Source organism: Pithys albifrons, chromosome 6, assembly GCF_047495875.1.
Source record: "Pithys albifrons albifrons isolate INPA30051 chromosome 6, PitAlb_v1, whole genome shotgun sequence".
NCBI lineage: Eukaryota > Metazoa > Chordata > Aves > Passeriformes > Thamnophilidae > Pithys > Pithys albifrons.
This window is the reverse complement of record NC_092463.1, coordinates 11,290,188-11,306,927: the sequence shown is the minus strand read 5'-3', so window position 1 is coordinate 11,306,927 and position 16,740 is coordinate 11,290,188. Positions and strand designations below refer to the sequence as shown.

The window sequence follows — 16,740 nt, the reverse complement described above, 5'->3', positions numbered from 1 at the left end:
TGAGAGCTGAAGTTAATTGTGAGGCCCAAGCCATGTGGCTTCCTTAGCTGCAGAGTGCACAGAATCTTTCCTTCTGGAGTGCTTTGCATGCTATCCATGAGTTTGGTGCTCAGTACAGGAATTTGCTTCCATCCCTCCCTGGGTATCTGTATGAAAGGAAGGGAGAATGATTTTTGAGTTCATTGTGACCCATCATGAAGTCCAAAATTTGTAGAAGAATGAGAACTCTGGCTGAGTGTATTTGTTGCAAATCAGAGTGCTAACACATTGCAGATCTACAGACAACTATTATCTTTCACTCCATTAGGTAAAGTAGGAGTCTCACCTTTCAGACTCAGTTTTTATTTTCAAGGGTGTTATCATTACAGTGTGGTTAATAATGACCAAGCACAAGGGCGCAGACTTCAGAACACCACCTCTGGTACTGACTTTCACCCAGTCCTCTCAAGTGGCTTCTGTGGGATATAACGTAAGCTCAATCACTGACAGTGAAAGAGATATTGGGGGTTTAGTCCCATCTATACAGAATATGATTCCTCAGGGCATCTTCACATTGTAAAGGTTAAAAGTTTTTGGGAGCCTAATAAGACCTAGAGGTGGGATTTGGTCCAAGGTGAAAATTGCTGAGGCCTGGGAGTTGAAAAATTTTCCAAGATACCTGCAGTGGTTGTGCATCACTAGGGAGTCTGGCAGTACTGGAAGGTATGGATTGTGTTTGGGGATATTTTTCCTTAAGAAAACAACTACTTTTGGGGTTTAAAAATCCCCACAAACCAATCAACAAAAAACCCACAACAAAACAAACACCCCCCCCTCCCAAAAGTGGCTGATGCAGTCATGTCTACAGTTTTGGTGAACAAGTTCTGAAATAGGTGTGCTGTGTTTCAGAAGTACTGGAATTGGATTGGATATCAAGCATCATTTAGACTTGTTAAGGAAAATATGTAGTAGTTTGTTTGGTGACTGGTTTTTTTTCTTTTGTTTCCTTTCTTTCCTGAAGTGTTGGAAACAGCAGCTGTTCTTGAGAGTTCTCTGTTGAGGACTGAAATCAGAGCTGCAAATATGGGTTTTAGACTGGGAAGGGCAAGGGAAGAGGAGATGAGATCATTATATGAAATGTTTTTTTTACTTTCTCTGTTTTTCAGTGGATGAATATATTGCCATTGCTAAAGAGAAGCATGGATACAACATGGAGCAGGTAACAACCCTTTGAATACTTACTTAATTTTAAAATGTTTTTCAGCTTGTATTATAACATTACTTGAAGTGACTGCCTACACTGCTACTTCCATACTGACTGTGTTTTCTCCCCTCCTACTTGTCCCCAAACTGACTGTTCCTAATAGCAACTGTGCTCTGGGGATACGGAGTTCACCTGTAGTTTTTTCTGGGGATGTGGAGTTCCCCCCTAGTTTTACATGAAGAGTCAAAAGAAGAGAAGCAAAACCATTGTAGTTTCTAACAGTCTGGCCATAAGTGTTATGCTTCCTCTGGTGAATACCTCTTGAACACTTTCTGAACCCCTAAACAGCATTAAAAAGATTGGCTTGTCTTTGGACAGCTGCCTGATTGCATTGCAGTTTCCAGCTGACTGCTTCATCTCTGCTTCATGGATGTCTTGGCAGTTATTAATGACCTATTGAACCATCATAGGCTTTTCTGAGGCAAACCAATATCCACAGTTATTTACCTTAAAACTGTGTGGCAAATCATTTTGTATTTCATAGATGAGCACCTTGGCTGTTGGTGCAATAACGGTGGATTAACTTTCCCAGCTGTCGCTGACTTAGCCAGTAGCTGTAGCCTAGGGGTGGGAAACTGGTCTGAGGAACAGACCTCCCCTTTACTCCCTGTGGTCTAGGGTTGTGTACTAATCTTTTCTTTGTTAAGTAACGTTGATTTCAACACATTTTGGGGAGATGAGTAGATCTGTGCCTGGGAAACTTTTCTGAATTCTCTGGAGTTTCCTTATGCACTAATACTTGCCCGGAAAGGGAAGGCAGGGGATCTCATGACTTACTGTCTTGTCAAATCACATACTGTCTCTATGGTAAAGGGATTCTATGAAAACTTGAAAGTTTGTGAAATTGTTCAATCAGAGACCATGAGCATAGAAACTAATGATTTGGATGGGTAAGGGCTTCTGTTTGAATGATTCTGCTGTCATCTTTGAGTCAGACTTTCAGTGGTTGATACTCATACTCAAAAAGACTTCTTGCTGAACAAGAACATCAAAATTGAGCTAGCCAGTAAAATTTCCAGCAAACCCAGGAATGATTAGACTTGATAATTGTAGTTTTTAAGAGCAGAAAATAGCAATAAGAGGAACATGAAGGCATCAAAAAGCTGTGAACTTTAAATGAACATAGAGATGGTAACTCTCTTCTGCCGATATGGGTATACTCTAATATTGGATATTGTGAGTAATATTTGCCAAGAGGGATGGTCTTGAAGTAATAGAGATGGGTTTCATTATTTTAGTGGAGAAGTAATGTTTGGAATGTATAGACTGATACAAAAGGCTGATCAAAATGAAGCTTGAAAATTTTAAAAAACCCCACTGAATTCTTGTCATTTGGAAAACTTAAATTTAGCTAGCAGAGATTTGTGTTCATTTTGATGTTGGAAATACAGACTTCCCACTTGTTCCTTGAAGTATTTTTCTCCGTTTTTCTCTTCTCTATGTACAGAAGTGGAAGTTGCAGGACTTGCCACACCAGGATGTAAAGTGGCTGAACAACTTGTAAAAATGTCCCTACTTTAAAAATTTCTTCGTTCCTTCTACAGTACTCTCACATAATACTCTTGAGTTAAACATGTTTCCCAGGTCCTTTGGGATTTCCTAGACAGCTACACTAGACACTTTCAGGAAATAACTAGAGAGGATCTATCTTGTATTGCTCTGGAAGGCAGGTATTCATTTTGTATTATAGGGTCAAGTGTCCAATGCTTTCAAATCAGGATGATTTGTTGTGTCACCATGGGACACACAATCTTCAGCAGGTATCATCAGAGTTGCTGTTGACTGGATAACTGTGGGCAAGCTGATACAGATTCCCTTGAAGCCAGTCAGAGCTTGCTTTAGCCATTGGTCAGTCTCTGGGCTTTACTGGCCAAGGCAGCTCTCTCCCACGTGCACATCCCCCCAACAGCCAGTCTCTTTGGACCTCTGTCCGGGTGGCTTGGCTGACAGTCATTACTCAGAGATTCCCATTCTTCCACCTGTGCCCACTGCCCAAAGCCTCCCTTTGCGGACTGGGAGGTGCCAGTCAGCTGAAGGGCATGGTGAGCTGCTGGCAGAGGGTGCTGAGGTGTGTGCTGGCCCTCCCCTCCCAGCAGTGTTCCCGTCCAGCTGGCCACATCTGCCCCACGTGCAGCTCCTGGCGCTGTTCCTTCCCTCCCCTTGCCTGTGGCCCAGTGCCCTGTTGTTGGCTCTGCTGCTGTTGGATGATGGCTGGAGGCTCAGGGGTGTGCTGGTGGGAGTCCCTGCAGCCTGGCCAGTGGAAGGACAGGCAAAGGACAGGCTACCACAGGCCAGCGAGCTCTGGGAGGGCAAGACCACGTCATCTGGTGGTGCAAACAGCTGTTGGGGGTTGTGCTGAGCTGTAGCAGTCACTGGCTTTTGAAAGCACTACAGTAGGTCTGACTGTGAGCTGTGCTTTCCTGCCGGCCTGGGACAAAGGAGTCTGGGAAAGCTGTGTACTCACCTGTGCACGAGTGCAGACTTCTTCTAGGGCAATACAGGATGAAGGAGGAATATTGCTCTCCTGTTAAAACAAGCCTGTAAAGAAAATCTTTTTGTTTACCTTTTGCTTTGTGTAAGCAGCTGTCCTCTTAGCCCTTGCTAGCATCTCAGTGCTATTTAATGCTACTCTGCCTTCCCAAAATGTCTTGCTCTTTAGTTTTTTTCTTGCTTCCTCACAGGGATATTTGGTACAGTTTGTGTCTGAAGCTGAAAAGTATGGCAGGGGAGAGAAACCTCAGTCCTTCATGATTGCAAAATACTTTCTTTGGCCCCCTGCTTACTGGAGTGGTTGTGTGGCTCCTGTGACATCTCGAGTGCCTGTGATGCAGTCAAGACTACTCCTTGTTCTGCATGATGGCAAAAGGGAGGAGAGGGTGTCTGGGAAGCACTGAGTGGCCAGTAAGGTCCAGGCAAGACCTTGGATAACACTAACATTTATATGCATGCTCTCTGCAAAATCTCAAGGGTGCAAGATCCCATAAAGGAACTGCTTTTTGCATAGCAAACCATAATGGGGAAACCCCAGATCTGCAGGGATTTTGTAATGCTGAGCAGCCAGGGCGAAACTACTAGAAGAGGGTAACTATGGCTGTGAAACCTGAACTGAGTTTGCATATGATGAGCAGGTTACTCTTATGTTTTACTCAGCATGTTAGGGATTGTTTTCACTTCACAGCCATTGTGAAAGGCTGTTTTTTAGCTCTGCAGAGTCAGGCCTTCCCAAAATGACTCGCAGTGGTTGCTGGCATGCCAGAGGTAGTGATGTGTCATAAAACACAGGGGCTGTGCACCCCTGGGAGCTGTGGGGGGTGCACATGAGCCTCTTGGAGGCAGCAGAAGGAGAATGGTTTGCAGGTGCTGAAGTGCAGGACATGCACTTTGTCTCTGGAACTGACATGAGATTACAGCAGTGAAACAAGGTGTCTTGCAAGGGGAAAAATGAACAGCCCCCCAAATTGAGTGGAATTTACTCCTTTGGGCCAGGGGCACTTTAGCAGCAAGTCAGGGTTGTGCCTTTCCTTCTTCCAGTTCTCCCATCCTCTTCCCCTTTTCCCTGTGCCCCTCAGAAAGAATTCCCTAAGCAACCATAAAAACCCCATGTCAACTAAACCATCCTCCTGATTGCCAGGAAATAAGAGTTCAGCACTGGCAAGAAACTGCCTTTTGTCCTGCTTGGTTTTTAGGTAGACATCTCAAGTCTTTGCCTAGCTTTTATGTGCATACCATGATCAGTCAAGTTGGAGTAATTTCTTTTCTTCTTCCATCTTTCTGTTGCTGCTCTCCTATGATTACCTGTGTAGTCTTCACAGCCTAGGTGGGGGTCAGATTGCAGGTTTCTTGTACTCCCAAAAGCGTCTGATGTAGCTGAGAATTAAAATTAAGCCTAATATATTGCCTGATAAAAATGTTGTAGCTCTCCCTTTCCATTTTCCAGTAATCTTTCTTTTGATTACAGTTGTCCTCTTGGTGTCTGTGTTATTTCTAGGCTCTTGGGATGCTGTTTTGGCACAAGCACAACATTGAGAAGTCTTTGGCAGATCTGCCAAACTTCACTCCGTTCCCAGATGAGTGGACAGTGGAAGACAAGGTCTTGTTTGAACAGGCCTTCAGTTTCCATGGGAAAACCTTTCACAGGATCCAGCAGATGGTAAGTGGTGTCACAGAGTTGAACAGTAGAACAGACGGCTGAACCATCATCTTCAGTGCTGATTGTACTGAAGGCACGTCTAATGCTCCTGGGAGAGGCCAAAGGGGTTGTTAGAGGGAAGATACTACTGTGAACAAGGAGAAACAATATTGTTTCCAGAGTCTCTGTAGAAGTGTTTTCCTGAAGTGCTTTACTGGTACAGAATAAACTTTGACTGTGCATTTTTTTTGGTTGGAAATTATGGAAATTACAGTTTTCAGTTCCCTGTGTGCTATGGTAGTGTTTGTCTCAGCTGGAGCTCAGGCACGGTCTATACACACGTGCCCACACACACACACAGAGTAAAGATCATCTCTGTGCAAAGTTGATTACCTTTCTTACAGCCTGCTTTTTAGGAACTAATTTTATTTAACTATGAAGTCTGTGCTTAATGTGATTTGGGACTATCAGTGGATGCTGTGGTGGAGGTTGATACATCATTGCAAGCATTCAGTCCCTTGCTTTTGGTTGGTAGGGATATTGTTTTAAACTGTGATTGAAAACTTCAGGGGTAGGTTTCTGCCTGAAAGGGAGGTACTAGGATGTGTGCAATTTTCTTTTGAAAAAGGGAGAGTATAGGATGTAAAAAGTTTTTTATTAATTGTATCTTGAGAGTGTCTTCAAGTTCATCACCTGGGTGAGAACCAGACTTTGTTCTTTGCTCTCCTTCAGTAAAGTGCCTCTCAAGTGTTCCAGCAGGACCCAGTTACATTGGCTGTAACACTTTGAAGTGAGTGTATGCTGTTGCAGTCTGGCTGTTCAGCCTCTTTGAAAGCACACCTGAAGGTCCATGTTGCTGATCCTGCTGAGAAGCGAAAGGTGACTTGCCTTCCAAGGATGAAGGAAAATTGCCATGTCCCTTTTCAAGAGGGTGACAGGATGAGACTCATTCTCCTCATGCCCTCCTTCACTGACATTAATTTCCAAAAGTTCTTTGAGTCCTAGGGTCTCCCTCTCCCTTTGGTTAGATGACATGGCTTGCCCAGACTATAGGCAGTCTGGAGAATTGTGGAACTGCTGAAGAATGAAGCTTCTTTATCCCTCTTTGTTTATATAGCGGAGAGGGGAAAGAGGGGAGGAATGTCCTTGGGGAAAAAAAGAACTTGAAGCCCATCCTGTTGCTTGGTTAAATGGTAAACCAAGAAATTTGCCATTCAGTTTATGTGCAGGAGCGTGACTGTCCCTGAGTGAAATGCATTCAAGTACAGGGATGGCAAGTTAATGCACTGTTCCTGAGGTAATGATACTTTTTCACTGTTGCTCCCAGGAAAGCCATCTTGCATGAAAGGAATTAAAGGGCATGAAGCTTTGTGTTTAGCAGGGGACAGGAATCAATGGCTTGGGAGCACGTTAGTTGTTAGTTTATGTATGGTGTCCCATTAGCACCAGGACAGTTTTGAACTGAGGGAAGAAATCATCAAAGCCAGAGAATGAAGAGCAAGTTACGTTACTTACTGAAGCTGATTCTGATATTTTTGGCACACTCAGCATGGGTTTGTAGCCAAATGGATGTCAGCCTTTTCCCTGAGTTTGTTCTGTGGAACTCTTAATTTCAGCATACAGCCTGTTGCATGGCTATTGGCAACACTTCGACACAGCACCTGTGCTTTGCCAGCACAGATGGATTTCTGCCTGTGTGCAGCTGTGGGCCGGGAGGGGTGGTTCTGGTGTGATCCATTATTAGGGCATAAAGTCAATCTGCAGTTTGAGAACCAGGCTTATCACAAGTGAAGACTTAAACTGCAGTATCTGAACAAGAGACATCTGGCTCTTGCTCACAGTTTTAAGCCCCACCCATTCTGCCCTCCAAGCTGAATCGGACACTTAACTAAAACATATTTTATTCAGCAAAGAAATGTTGGACTTTTACCTTTTAGAAGTCCTCTGTAAGAACATCCCTGCAGAGTACTTCAGAAGTAGAGAATTAGTCATAATGTTGTTTTATGCTTTTTGGAGGCAGACTTTTTATTCATAGCTACAGGGTAATGGCATTAGTGTAAGAGGACAAAAAACCGTAATTCTGAGACTTGTGTTTTTCTGTATCCTCAGTATCACCATCCAGTAACAATTCACCTTTTGAGAACATCCTTTGTTGAGACCTTTGAACAGACTTCATCATGTGAATGGTGTGAATAAACCTATTTAATCAAACATCAAAGATATGCTTGGGACTGCAATTCAGCAGTTCCTGTGGTTGTTTGCATGTGTCTGTGTTGGCTTTTAAAACTGTTATCTCAGTTTCAAGGCCTCATTTTGGATTTGCTCTTCCTATGTTCCTCTGTTTTGAAGGGAACCAGCTCCTTGGCTGGTGAGTGGAGGCTTGCTGAGATGCTCTTCAGAGATTTTGATGTCCTGAAAAGTAGGCACTAACCTGAAACACTCCTCTATAGCTCGTTTTTGGAAAGGCTGCAGAATTGCCTTGCCTGAGCCTTTGAGACAATCCAACATGGAGAGATCAGATGTTCCTTGACAAAACCAGACCAATTGTATGTGAACTTCTGGGGTTACTTTACATATAAACATATAAAAGGATACATGTTTAATTTACAGCTTCCTGACAAATCAATAGCCAGCCTGGTGAAATTTTACTACTCCTGGAAGAAGACAAGGACTAAAACTAGTGTGATGGACCGTCATGCTCGTAAACAAAAAAGGGAACGTGAGGAAAGGTAGGTTTGCAAGCAGAAAGGCTGTGTATTGCCACACACTCATTTCTTTAGATTATCCCAGAGATTCCTGTTAGCTTGTAAAAAACTAGATGTAGGATTTTCCCCAAAATGTTTCCTGGTGCCACACCTTTCCCCACCCCTCTTCCCTGCTGTGCATGTTTTGTTTTGCTTAAAGCCAAAAGGAATCTGCTGGTAATTAGGTGTGCTCCCTTTTTCAACACTGCAATTTCTGATTGTCTCTGATGCACTGGTTACCATCCCATCATTCTAGAACCTTTTCTCTGATACTGCTTGAGGGTGGAGAAAATGAAATTAAAACTGTTTACAGTCTGATTGGCACTGTTGTCAGCAGCACCAGAAAAGCTGATAAGCAGGACAGTAAAAGGAAGTAATGAAAGAGCTAGAAATCTGCCTTTATTTCCTCCCTGTGATGCTCAGTAGAGTGAGAATGTGCACCTGATATGGGGAACAGGCTCCAGTGCAGGACCCCTCAGCCTGTATGTATATGCACATAGACCCTTCCCTTGCCTCTTAGAAAACTCTAACCAGGGTAAGGCTGTCAGGCCAAGCTCTGTTCCCTGAGAAAGATGAAGTTATGGCTCTGTTTTGAGTGATTGAGACGAGGGTAGCACAGGGAACTTAGGATGAGGTCAGTGGCAGAGGTGTCCCAAGGAGTGCTGGGTGCATTAAGATTTGGGTGAGTCAGGTGGTGTTCAGGAGGTCATCAGCTACTGAGCTTTAACAGATGAGCTTGACTCCTGCTTTTTCTGAAACTCCACCCTCCTGGATAACCATGGAAGCTCTTGAAGGTAAGGCAGCCAGTGGCCCTGTGTGTAATTGCTGTAAATATCTGTACAGTTGGAACTGCCACTTGGTGACTTTGCCTAGTTCTGGAGCTGACAGAGCCTCAGAAATGCAGAGGCCTGAGGTGTCTATGGGGGAAATAACCCTCTGAACAGCAGCAACTCCATCTGCTCAATGTGAGTGCTTCTCAACCTGCTCTAAAATGCTGCTGATGTCTTTGCAGACCAAACTTGAGGTGTACCTGCCTTTGGAAGACTTTAACATAATTGGTCAAAATTCTGCAAAACCTTTTCCCTCAAAGGAGCTGCTGCACTTCCCAAGGAGCCACTTGCTGGCCCCAGTTTGTATGAACAAACTCTGTTTGGGAAGGGGGAACAAATTTGTTTCTAGGGTTGAGCTGTTCTACACCGATGACTCACTCAACCTCTCCCAATCTCTCCATTGGGTCAACAATACTTGCTTAACAGGCAGGGCCAGGGAGAATACTGCCAGCCAGTTTGTCCAGTACTTGGTTGTCTTTCTTTGGCTTGAGTCTCTTTTTCCACTCTGTTGCTTTCTCTTCTCTGCAACGACTGTCTCTTTTTCTTCTCCCCATTGTGGTGGTATTTATTTATTTAGAATCGAATCATAGAATCGATCGATTGGGCTGGAAAAGACCTCCAAGATCATCGAGTCCAACCCTTGGTCCAACTCTAGCTCATTTACTAGATCATGGCACCCAGCGCCACGTCCAATCTGCATTTAAAGATCTCTAGGGATGGTGAATCCACCACCTCTCCGGGCAGCCCATTCCAATGCCTGATTACTCTCTCTGTAAAAAATTTTTTCTGATATCCAACTTAAATTTCCCCTGGCAGAGCTTAAGCCCATGCCCCCTTGTTCTATTGCTGAGTGCCTGGGAGAAGAGACCAGCCCCCACCTGGCTATAACTTCCCTTCAGGTAGTTATAGACAGTGATGAGGTCACCTCTGAGCCTCCTCTTCTCCAGGCTAAACAACCCCAGCTCCCTCAGCCTCTCCCCATAGGACTTGTGCTCCAGTCCCTTCACCAGCCTTGTTGCTCTTCTCTGGACCCGCTCCAGCATCTCAATATCCTTTCTGAACTGAGGGGCCCAGAACTGAACACAGTACTCAAGGTGTGGCCTCACCAATGCAGAGTACAGGGGAAGGATCACTTCCCTGGTCCTGCTGGCCACACTATTTTTGATACAGGACAGGATCCCATTGGCCTTCTTGGCCACCTGGGCACACTGTTGACTCATGTTGAGCTTCCTGTCAATTAGTACTCCAAGGTCCTTTTCTGCCTGGCTGCTCTCCAGCCACTCTGTGCCCAGCCTGTAGCGCTGCAGGGGGTTGTTGTGGCCAAAGTGCAGGACCCGGCACTTGGCCTTGTTGAACTTCATCCCATTGGAATCAGCCCATCTCTCAAGTCTATCCAGATCCCTCTGCAGAGCCCTCCTGCCTTCCAGCAGGTCGACACTCCCTCCCAACTTGGTGTCATCAGCAAATTTGCTGATGATGGACTCAATCCCCTCATCTAAATCATCAATAAAGATGTTAAACAGGACTGGACCCAACACAGACCCCTGGGGAACACCACTGGTGACTGGCCGCCAGCTGGATGCAGCTCCGTTCACCAGCACTCTCTGGGCCCGACCCTCCAGCCAGCTCTTAATCCAGGAGAGGCTACACTTGTCTAAGCCATGGGCTACCAGCTTTTTCAGGAGTATATTATGGGAGACCGTGTCAAAGGCCTTGCTGAAGTCCAGATAGACCACATCCACAGCCTTCCCCTCATCCACCAGGTGGGTCACCTGATCGTAGAAAGAGATCAGGTTGGTCAGACAGGACCTGCCCCTCCTAAACCCATGCTGGCTGGGTCTAATCCCTTGTCCACCCTGAAGGTGCTGTGTGATTGCACTCAGGATGAACTGCTCCATAACCCTGCCAGGCACAGAGGTCAGGCTGACAGGCCTGTAGTTGCCAGGGTCCTGCTTGCAGCCCTTTTTGTGGATTGGGGTGACATTGGCCAACCTCCAATCATCTGGGACCTCCCCAGAGAGCCAGGACTGTTGGAAGATGATGGAGAGCGGTTTGGCAAGCTCTTCTGCCAGCTCCTTCATCACCCTGGGATGGATCCCGTCTGGTCCCATAGACTTGTTAGGATCCAGCTGGCTCAGTAAGTCGGTCACTATTTCCTCCTGGAATACAGGAGGGGTATTCAGCTCCCTCTCCCTGTCTACCAGCTCCAGAGGCCAGTTGTCTTGAGGGCCACCTGTCTTACTGGTGAAAACTGAGGCAAAGTAGGTGTTAAGTACCTCAGCCTTCTCCTCATCTTCCTTAACTATATTTCCCTCCAAGTCCAACAGAGAATGGAGGTTTTCCTTGCCCCTCTTTTTGTTATTAATGTATTTATAAAAGGACTTTTTGTTATCCCTAACTGAAATAGCCAAATTTACTTCAAATTCCACTTTTCTTTCCCTAATTTTTTTCCTGCATGACCTAGCTCTATCTGTAAATTCTTCATAAGTAGCCAGCCCTTTTTTCCATAGTCTGTAAACTTTCTTTTTATCCCTGATTTCTTGCAGAATCTCCCTATTTAACCAAGCTGGCTGTCTTCCCCTCCGGCTGGCCTTTCGGCACACTGGGACAGCCTGTTGCTGTGCATTCAAAATCTCCCTCTTAAAACATGTCCATCCCTCCTGGACCCCCTTACCTTTAAGGGTTGTTTCCCAGGGTATGCTCTGAATCAGTTCTTTGAATAGGCCAAAATCTGCTCTCCGAAAGTCCAAGGTAGAGGTTTTAATGGTGACTCTCCTTACATCCCTGAGGACTGAAAATTCTATTATTTCATGGTCACTATGCCCCAGGCGGCCTCCAACCACTACATCATCTACCAGCCCCTCTCTGTTTGTAAACAGTAGGTCTAGCAGGGCCTTCCCCCTGGTAGGCTCATTTACCAGTTGATGAAGGAAATTGTCCTCTATACACTCCAGGAACCTCCTTGACTGCCTCTTCTCTGCAGTATGAAGCTCCCAGCAGATATCTGGCAGGTTAAAGTCACCCACAAGAACAAGGGCTGGAGATTTTGAGACATCTGCCAGCTGCTTGTAGAATAATTCATCCCCTTCATCATCCTGGTTGGGTGGTCTGTAACAGACACCCACAAGGGTGTCAGCCTTGTTGGCCTTGCCCCTGATTCTGGCCCACAGGCACTCAACCTTGTCACTGCTGACCTCAACTTCAACAGAGTCAAGAGACTCTCTAACATATAAAGCCACCCCTCCACCTCTCCTTCCCTGCCTGTCTTTTCTGAAGAGCTTGTAGCCCCCCATAGCAGCACTCCAGTCATGTGATTCATCCCACCACGTTTCTGTGACAGCAACTATGTCATAGTTTTCCTGCTGCACTATGGCTTCCAGCTCCTCTTGTTTGTTTCCCATACTGCGCGCATTGGTGTACATGCACTTCAGCTGGGCCATTGATTTCATTCTCAACTCAGGCTCTATGCTCTTAGGCCTGTCTCTGGAGAGCCCAGTTGCCGTCCCTTTCCCCTTCAAACCTAGTTTAAAGCCCTCCTAACTAACCCTGCCAACTTATGGGCTACAGTTCTTTTGCCCTCCCTAGATAAATGAAGCCCATCTGCTTTGATGAGACTGGGCAACACGGAGTTCGCGCCATGATCAAAAAACCCAAAATTTTGACGATAGCACCATCCCCTAAGCCACCTGTTGGTAAGCTGGGCTTTCCTAAACCTCTCCTCATTCATCCCAGCTAGCACAGGAACTGAGGCAATTACTACCTGTGCTCCTGTCCCCTGAAGAGATCGGGCCAGTGCCTTGAAATCTTTTTTAATTACTCTGGTACTCCTTTTATTAATGTCATCACTTCCAACCTGGACAACCAACAGTGGGTAATAGTCTGAGGGTTGGATAAGTTTAGGAAGTTTTTTGGTAATATCCCTCACCCTGGCCCCAGGAAGGCAGCAAACTTCCCTGTGGGACGGGTCTGGCCGACATATAGGGCCCTCAGTTCCTCTCAGAAGGGAGTCACCTATTACAACAACCCTTCTCTTTTTTCTCTTACCTGTAGTCGTAACCCGTCCGGTAGGCTGGGGGTAACCAGAAGATCTTGTAGATAGATCCTCCTCCTGACTGTCCTCCAACAGACTGCCCGAGTCCAGGGCCATATACCTGTTTTTTAAGGGCACCCTGGCAGGTGAAAGGGGTCGAGAGGGGGTGTTTTTGCCTCTCTGACCAGGCACCTGTTTCCATTCATCCCCAACCCTATGGTTTGTTCCGTCTGCCTGATGGCAGGAGGGGCTGGGCTTCACCACCTCCTGCTGGGCTTCCTTAGGGGTGGAAAGGGTGTGACTCCACCAGTCAATTTCCCTTTCACTCTCCCTTATGTTTCTGAGCCTATCAACCTCTTCCTTTAGCTCTGCCACCAGACCCAGCAAATCGTTCACCTGCTCACATCGTATGCAGGCACTTCTCATACTGTCCTCTGGTAGTAGGTCCAGGCTCAGACAGTCTATGCAGCCGGAGGCCTGAGTGGCTGCATCCTTTTTAGAGGGTTCTGTCTGTATTGACACCCCTCTACTGGTAACAGGAGCAACAGCTTTCACTTTTCTGGGAGGCATGACTGCCTTAAGCTGGGGGGAAAGGTAGAAAGAGACAAAGAAACAAATGAACAGAGGAGAGAAAAGAAAAGAAAAAAAAAAAAAAAAAAAAAAAAAAAAAGCTGCAGAAATACCTAGGCTTCTGCCCTGCCTGTTTGCCCTGCCTGTGCGAACTGCCGTGCAAACTGCCGTGCCACGCCCTCACAGACGTGCCACGCCCCTGTTTGCCCGCTCCTGTTCGCCGCGCTCCGGGTCGCTTGCGCTCCCTAGAGATGTTCTTAAAGCCTTCTCACTCTCCTGCTAACGAGCAAGCCCCGCCTCCAACTCCCCTCTGAGTCACCTGCTGATAGCTGAAGGAGCAGCAAACAAAGCCTGCCAGGGAATGAGCCAAGCAGCTCCCTTCCCTCCCTTTAAAGCCTTCTCACTCTCCTGCTAACGAGCAAGCCCCGCCTCCAACTCCCCTCTGAGTCACCTGCTGATAGCTGAAGGAGCAGCAAACAAAGCCTGCCAGGGAATGAGCCAAGCAGCTCCCTTCCCTCCCTTTAAAGCCTTCTCACTCTCCTGCTAACGAGCAAGCCCCGCCTCCAACTCCCCTCTGAGTCACCTGCTGATAGCTGAAGGAGCAGCAAACAAAGCCTGCCAGGGAATGAGCCAAGCAGCTCCCTTCCCTCCCTTTAAAGCCTTCTCACTCTCCTGCTAACGAGCAAGCCCCGCCTCCAACTCCCCTCTGAGTCACCTGCTGATAGCTGAAGGAGCAGCAAACAAAGCCTGCCAGGGAATGAGCCAAGCAGCTCCCTTCCCTCCCTTTAAAGCCTTCTCACTCTCCTGCTAACGAGCAAGCCCCGCCTCCAACTCCCCTCTGAGTCACCTGCTGATAGCTGAAGGAGCAGCAAACAAAGCCTGCCAGGGAATGAGCCAAGCAGCTCCCTTCCCTCCCTTTAAAGCCTTCTCACTCTCCTGCTAACGAGCAAGCCCCGCCTCCAACTCCCCTCTGAGTCACCTGCTGATAGCTGAAGGAGCAGCAAACAAAGCCTGCCAGGGAATGAGCCAAGCAGCTCCCTTCCCTCCCTTTAAAGCCTTCTCACTCTCCTGCTAACGAGCAAGCACCGCCTCCAACTCCCCTCTGAGTCACCTGCTGATAGCTGAAGGAGCAGCAAACAAAGCCTGCCAGGGAATGAGCCAAGCAGCTCCCTTCCCTCCCTTTAAAGCCTTCTCACTCTCCTGCTAACGAGCAAGCCCCGCCTCCAACTCCCCTCTGAGTCACCTGCTGATAGCTGAAGGAGCAGCAAACAAAGCCTGCCAGGGAATGAGCCAAGCAGCTCCCTTCCCTCCCTTTAAAGCCTTCTCACTCTCCTGCTAACGAGCAAGCCCCGCCTCCAACTCCCCTCTGAGTCACCTGCTGATAGCTGAAGGAGCAGCAAACAAAGCCTGCCAGGGAATGAGCCAAGCAGCTCCCTTCCCTCCCTTTAAAGCCTTCTCACTCTCCTGCTAACGAGCAAGCCCCGCCTCCAACTCCCCTCTGAGTCACCTGCTGATAGCTGAAGGAGCAGCAAACAAAGCCTGCCAGGGAATGAGCCAAGCAGCTCCCTTCCCTCCCTTTAAAGCCTTCTCACTCTCCTGCTAACGAGCAAGCACCGCCTCCAACTCCCCTCTGAGTCACCTGCTGATAGCTGAAGGAGCAGCAAACAAAGCCTGCCAGGGAATGAGCCAAGCAGCTCCCTTCCCTCCCTTTAAAGCCTTCTCACTCTCCTGCTAACGAGCAAGCACCGCCTCCAACTCCCCTCTGAGTCACCTGCTGATAGCTGAAGGAGCAGCAAACAAAGCCTGCCAGGGAATGAGCCAAGCAGCTCCCTTCCCTCCCTTTAAAGCCTTCTCACTCTCCTGCTAACGAGCAAGCCCCGCCTCCAACTCCCCTCTGAGTCACCTGCTGATAGCTGAAGGAGCAGCAAACAAAGCCTGCCAGGGAATGAGCCAAGCAGCTCCCTTCCCTCCCTTTAAAGCCTTCTCACTCTCCTGCTAACGAGCAAGCCCCGCCTCCAACTCCCCTCTGAGTCACCTGCTGATAGCTGAAGGAGCAGCAAACAAAGCCTGCCAGGGAATGAGCCAAGCAGCTCCCTTCCCTCCCTTTAAAGCCTTCTCACTCTCCTGCTAACGAGCAAGCCCCGCCTCCAACTCCCCTCTGAGTCACCTGCTGATAGCTGAAGGAGCAGCAAACAAAGCCTGCCAGGGAATGAGCCAAGCAGCTCCCTTCCCTCCCTTTAAAGCCTTCTCACTCTCCTGCTAACGAGCAAGCACCGCCTCCAACTCCCCTCTGAGTCACCTGCTGATAGCTGAAGGAGCAGCAAACAAAGCCTGCCAGGGAATGAGCCAAGCAGCTCCCTTCCCTCCCTTTAAAGCCTTCTCACTCTCCTGCTAACGAGCAAGCACCGCCTCCAACTCCCCTCTGAGTCACCTGCTGATAGCTGAAGGAGCAGCAAACAAAGCCTGCCAGGGAATGAGCCAAGCAGCTCCCTTCCCTCCCTTTAAAGCCTTCTCACTCTCCTGCTAACGAGCAAGCACCGCCTCCAACTCCCCTCTGAGTCACCTGCTGATAGCTGAAGGAGCAGCAAACAAAGCCTGCCAGGGAATGAGTTAGTTTAGTTTTGTTTTTTCAGTTTTCCTGTTAATTTATGGAGGGTATAGAATCTTTTATAAGGAGTATGTGTTTGTCTTGTACTAGGTAGTTTAGGGTCTTTTAATACTACCTCTATTTTTGTTCTGTGCTCATAAATGAAATTACTGCCATTTGGAAATACACCTCTCAGGTACTTGTGCCTGTTTGCTATGAAGAACAGCACCTCAGAACATCTGGTGATCGGGAAGGAACTGCATGGGCTGCCATGCACTGTGATTTTGTAACCTTTGAGGAAGGCAGCTGGATTGGAAATGCATAATTTGGTTTACATCTACAGCAAGCTAAGCACCAGGCCATCAGCTGGCTGTTTGATTTCCGTTCTTCCCCTCCATTATGTAAAATAGTCAAACCCTTACACCCCCAAAGGATTTGTCAGTGCAGCCACGCGGAGTGTGGAATCCACCCCGGGTGAGTTTAGGGTGCCTAGATTTTCAGGTTGTGCTGTGCCACTCTGTGCTGGCAGAACTTCAGAAGTGTTGTAGTGATCAGTGTCTAAAACTGCAGAAATGAGTGGGTGGGTTTTGATCTAGCTCATGTCTAG

General features: G+C 47.3%; 1 protein-coding gene across 1 annotated transcript in view; it reads left to right on the top strand.

The window, feature by feature from the left end:
- Positions 1–16,740, top strand: part of RCOR1 (REST corepressor 1) — a 91,037-nt gene that overhangs the window by 58,632 nt on the left and 15,665 nt on the right. Inside the window, exons 4-6 of the mRNA XM_071557479.1 lie at positions 1,146–1,198; positions 5,232–5,393; positions 7,983–8,101. Coding sequence (XP_071413580.1) covers positions 1,146–1,198; positions 5,232–5,393; positions 7,983–8,101 — 334 coding nt within the window. The remainder of the gene's footprint in view (positions 1–1,145; positions 1,199–5,231; positions 5,394–7,982; positions 8,102–16,740) is intronic.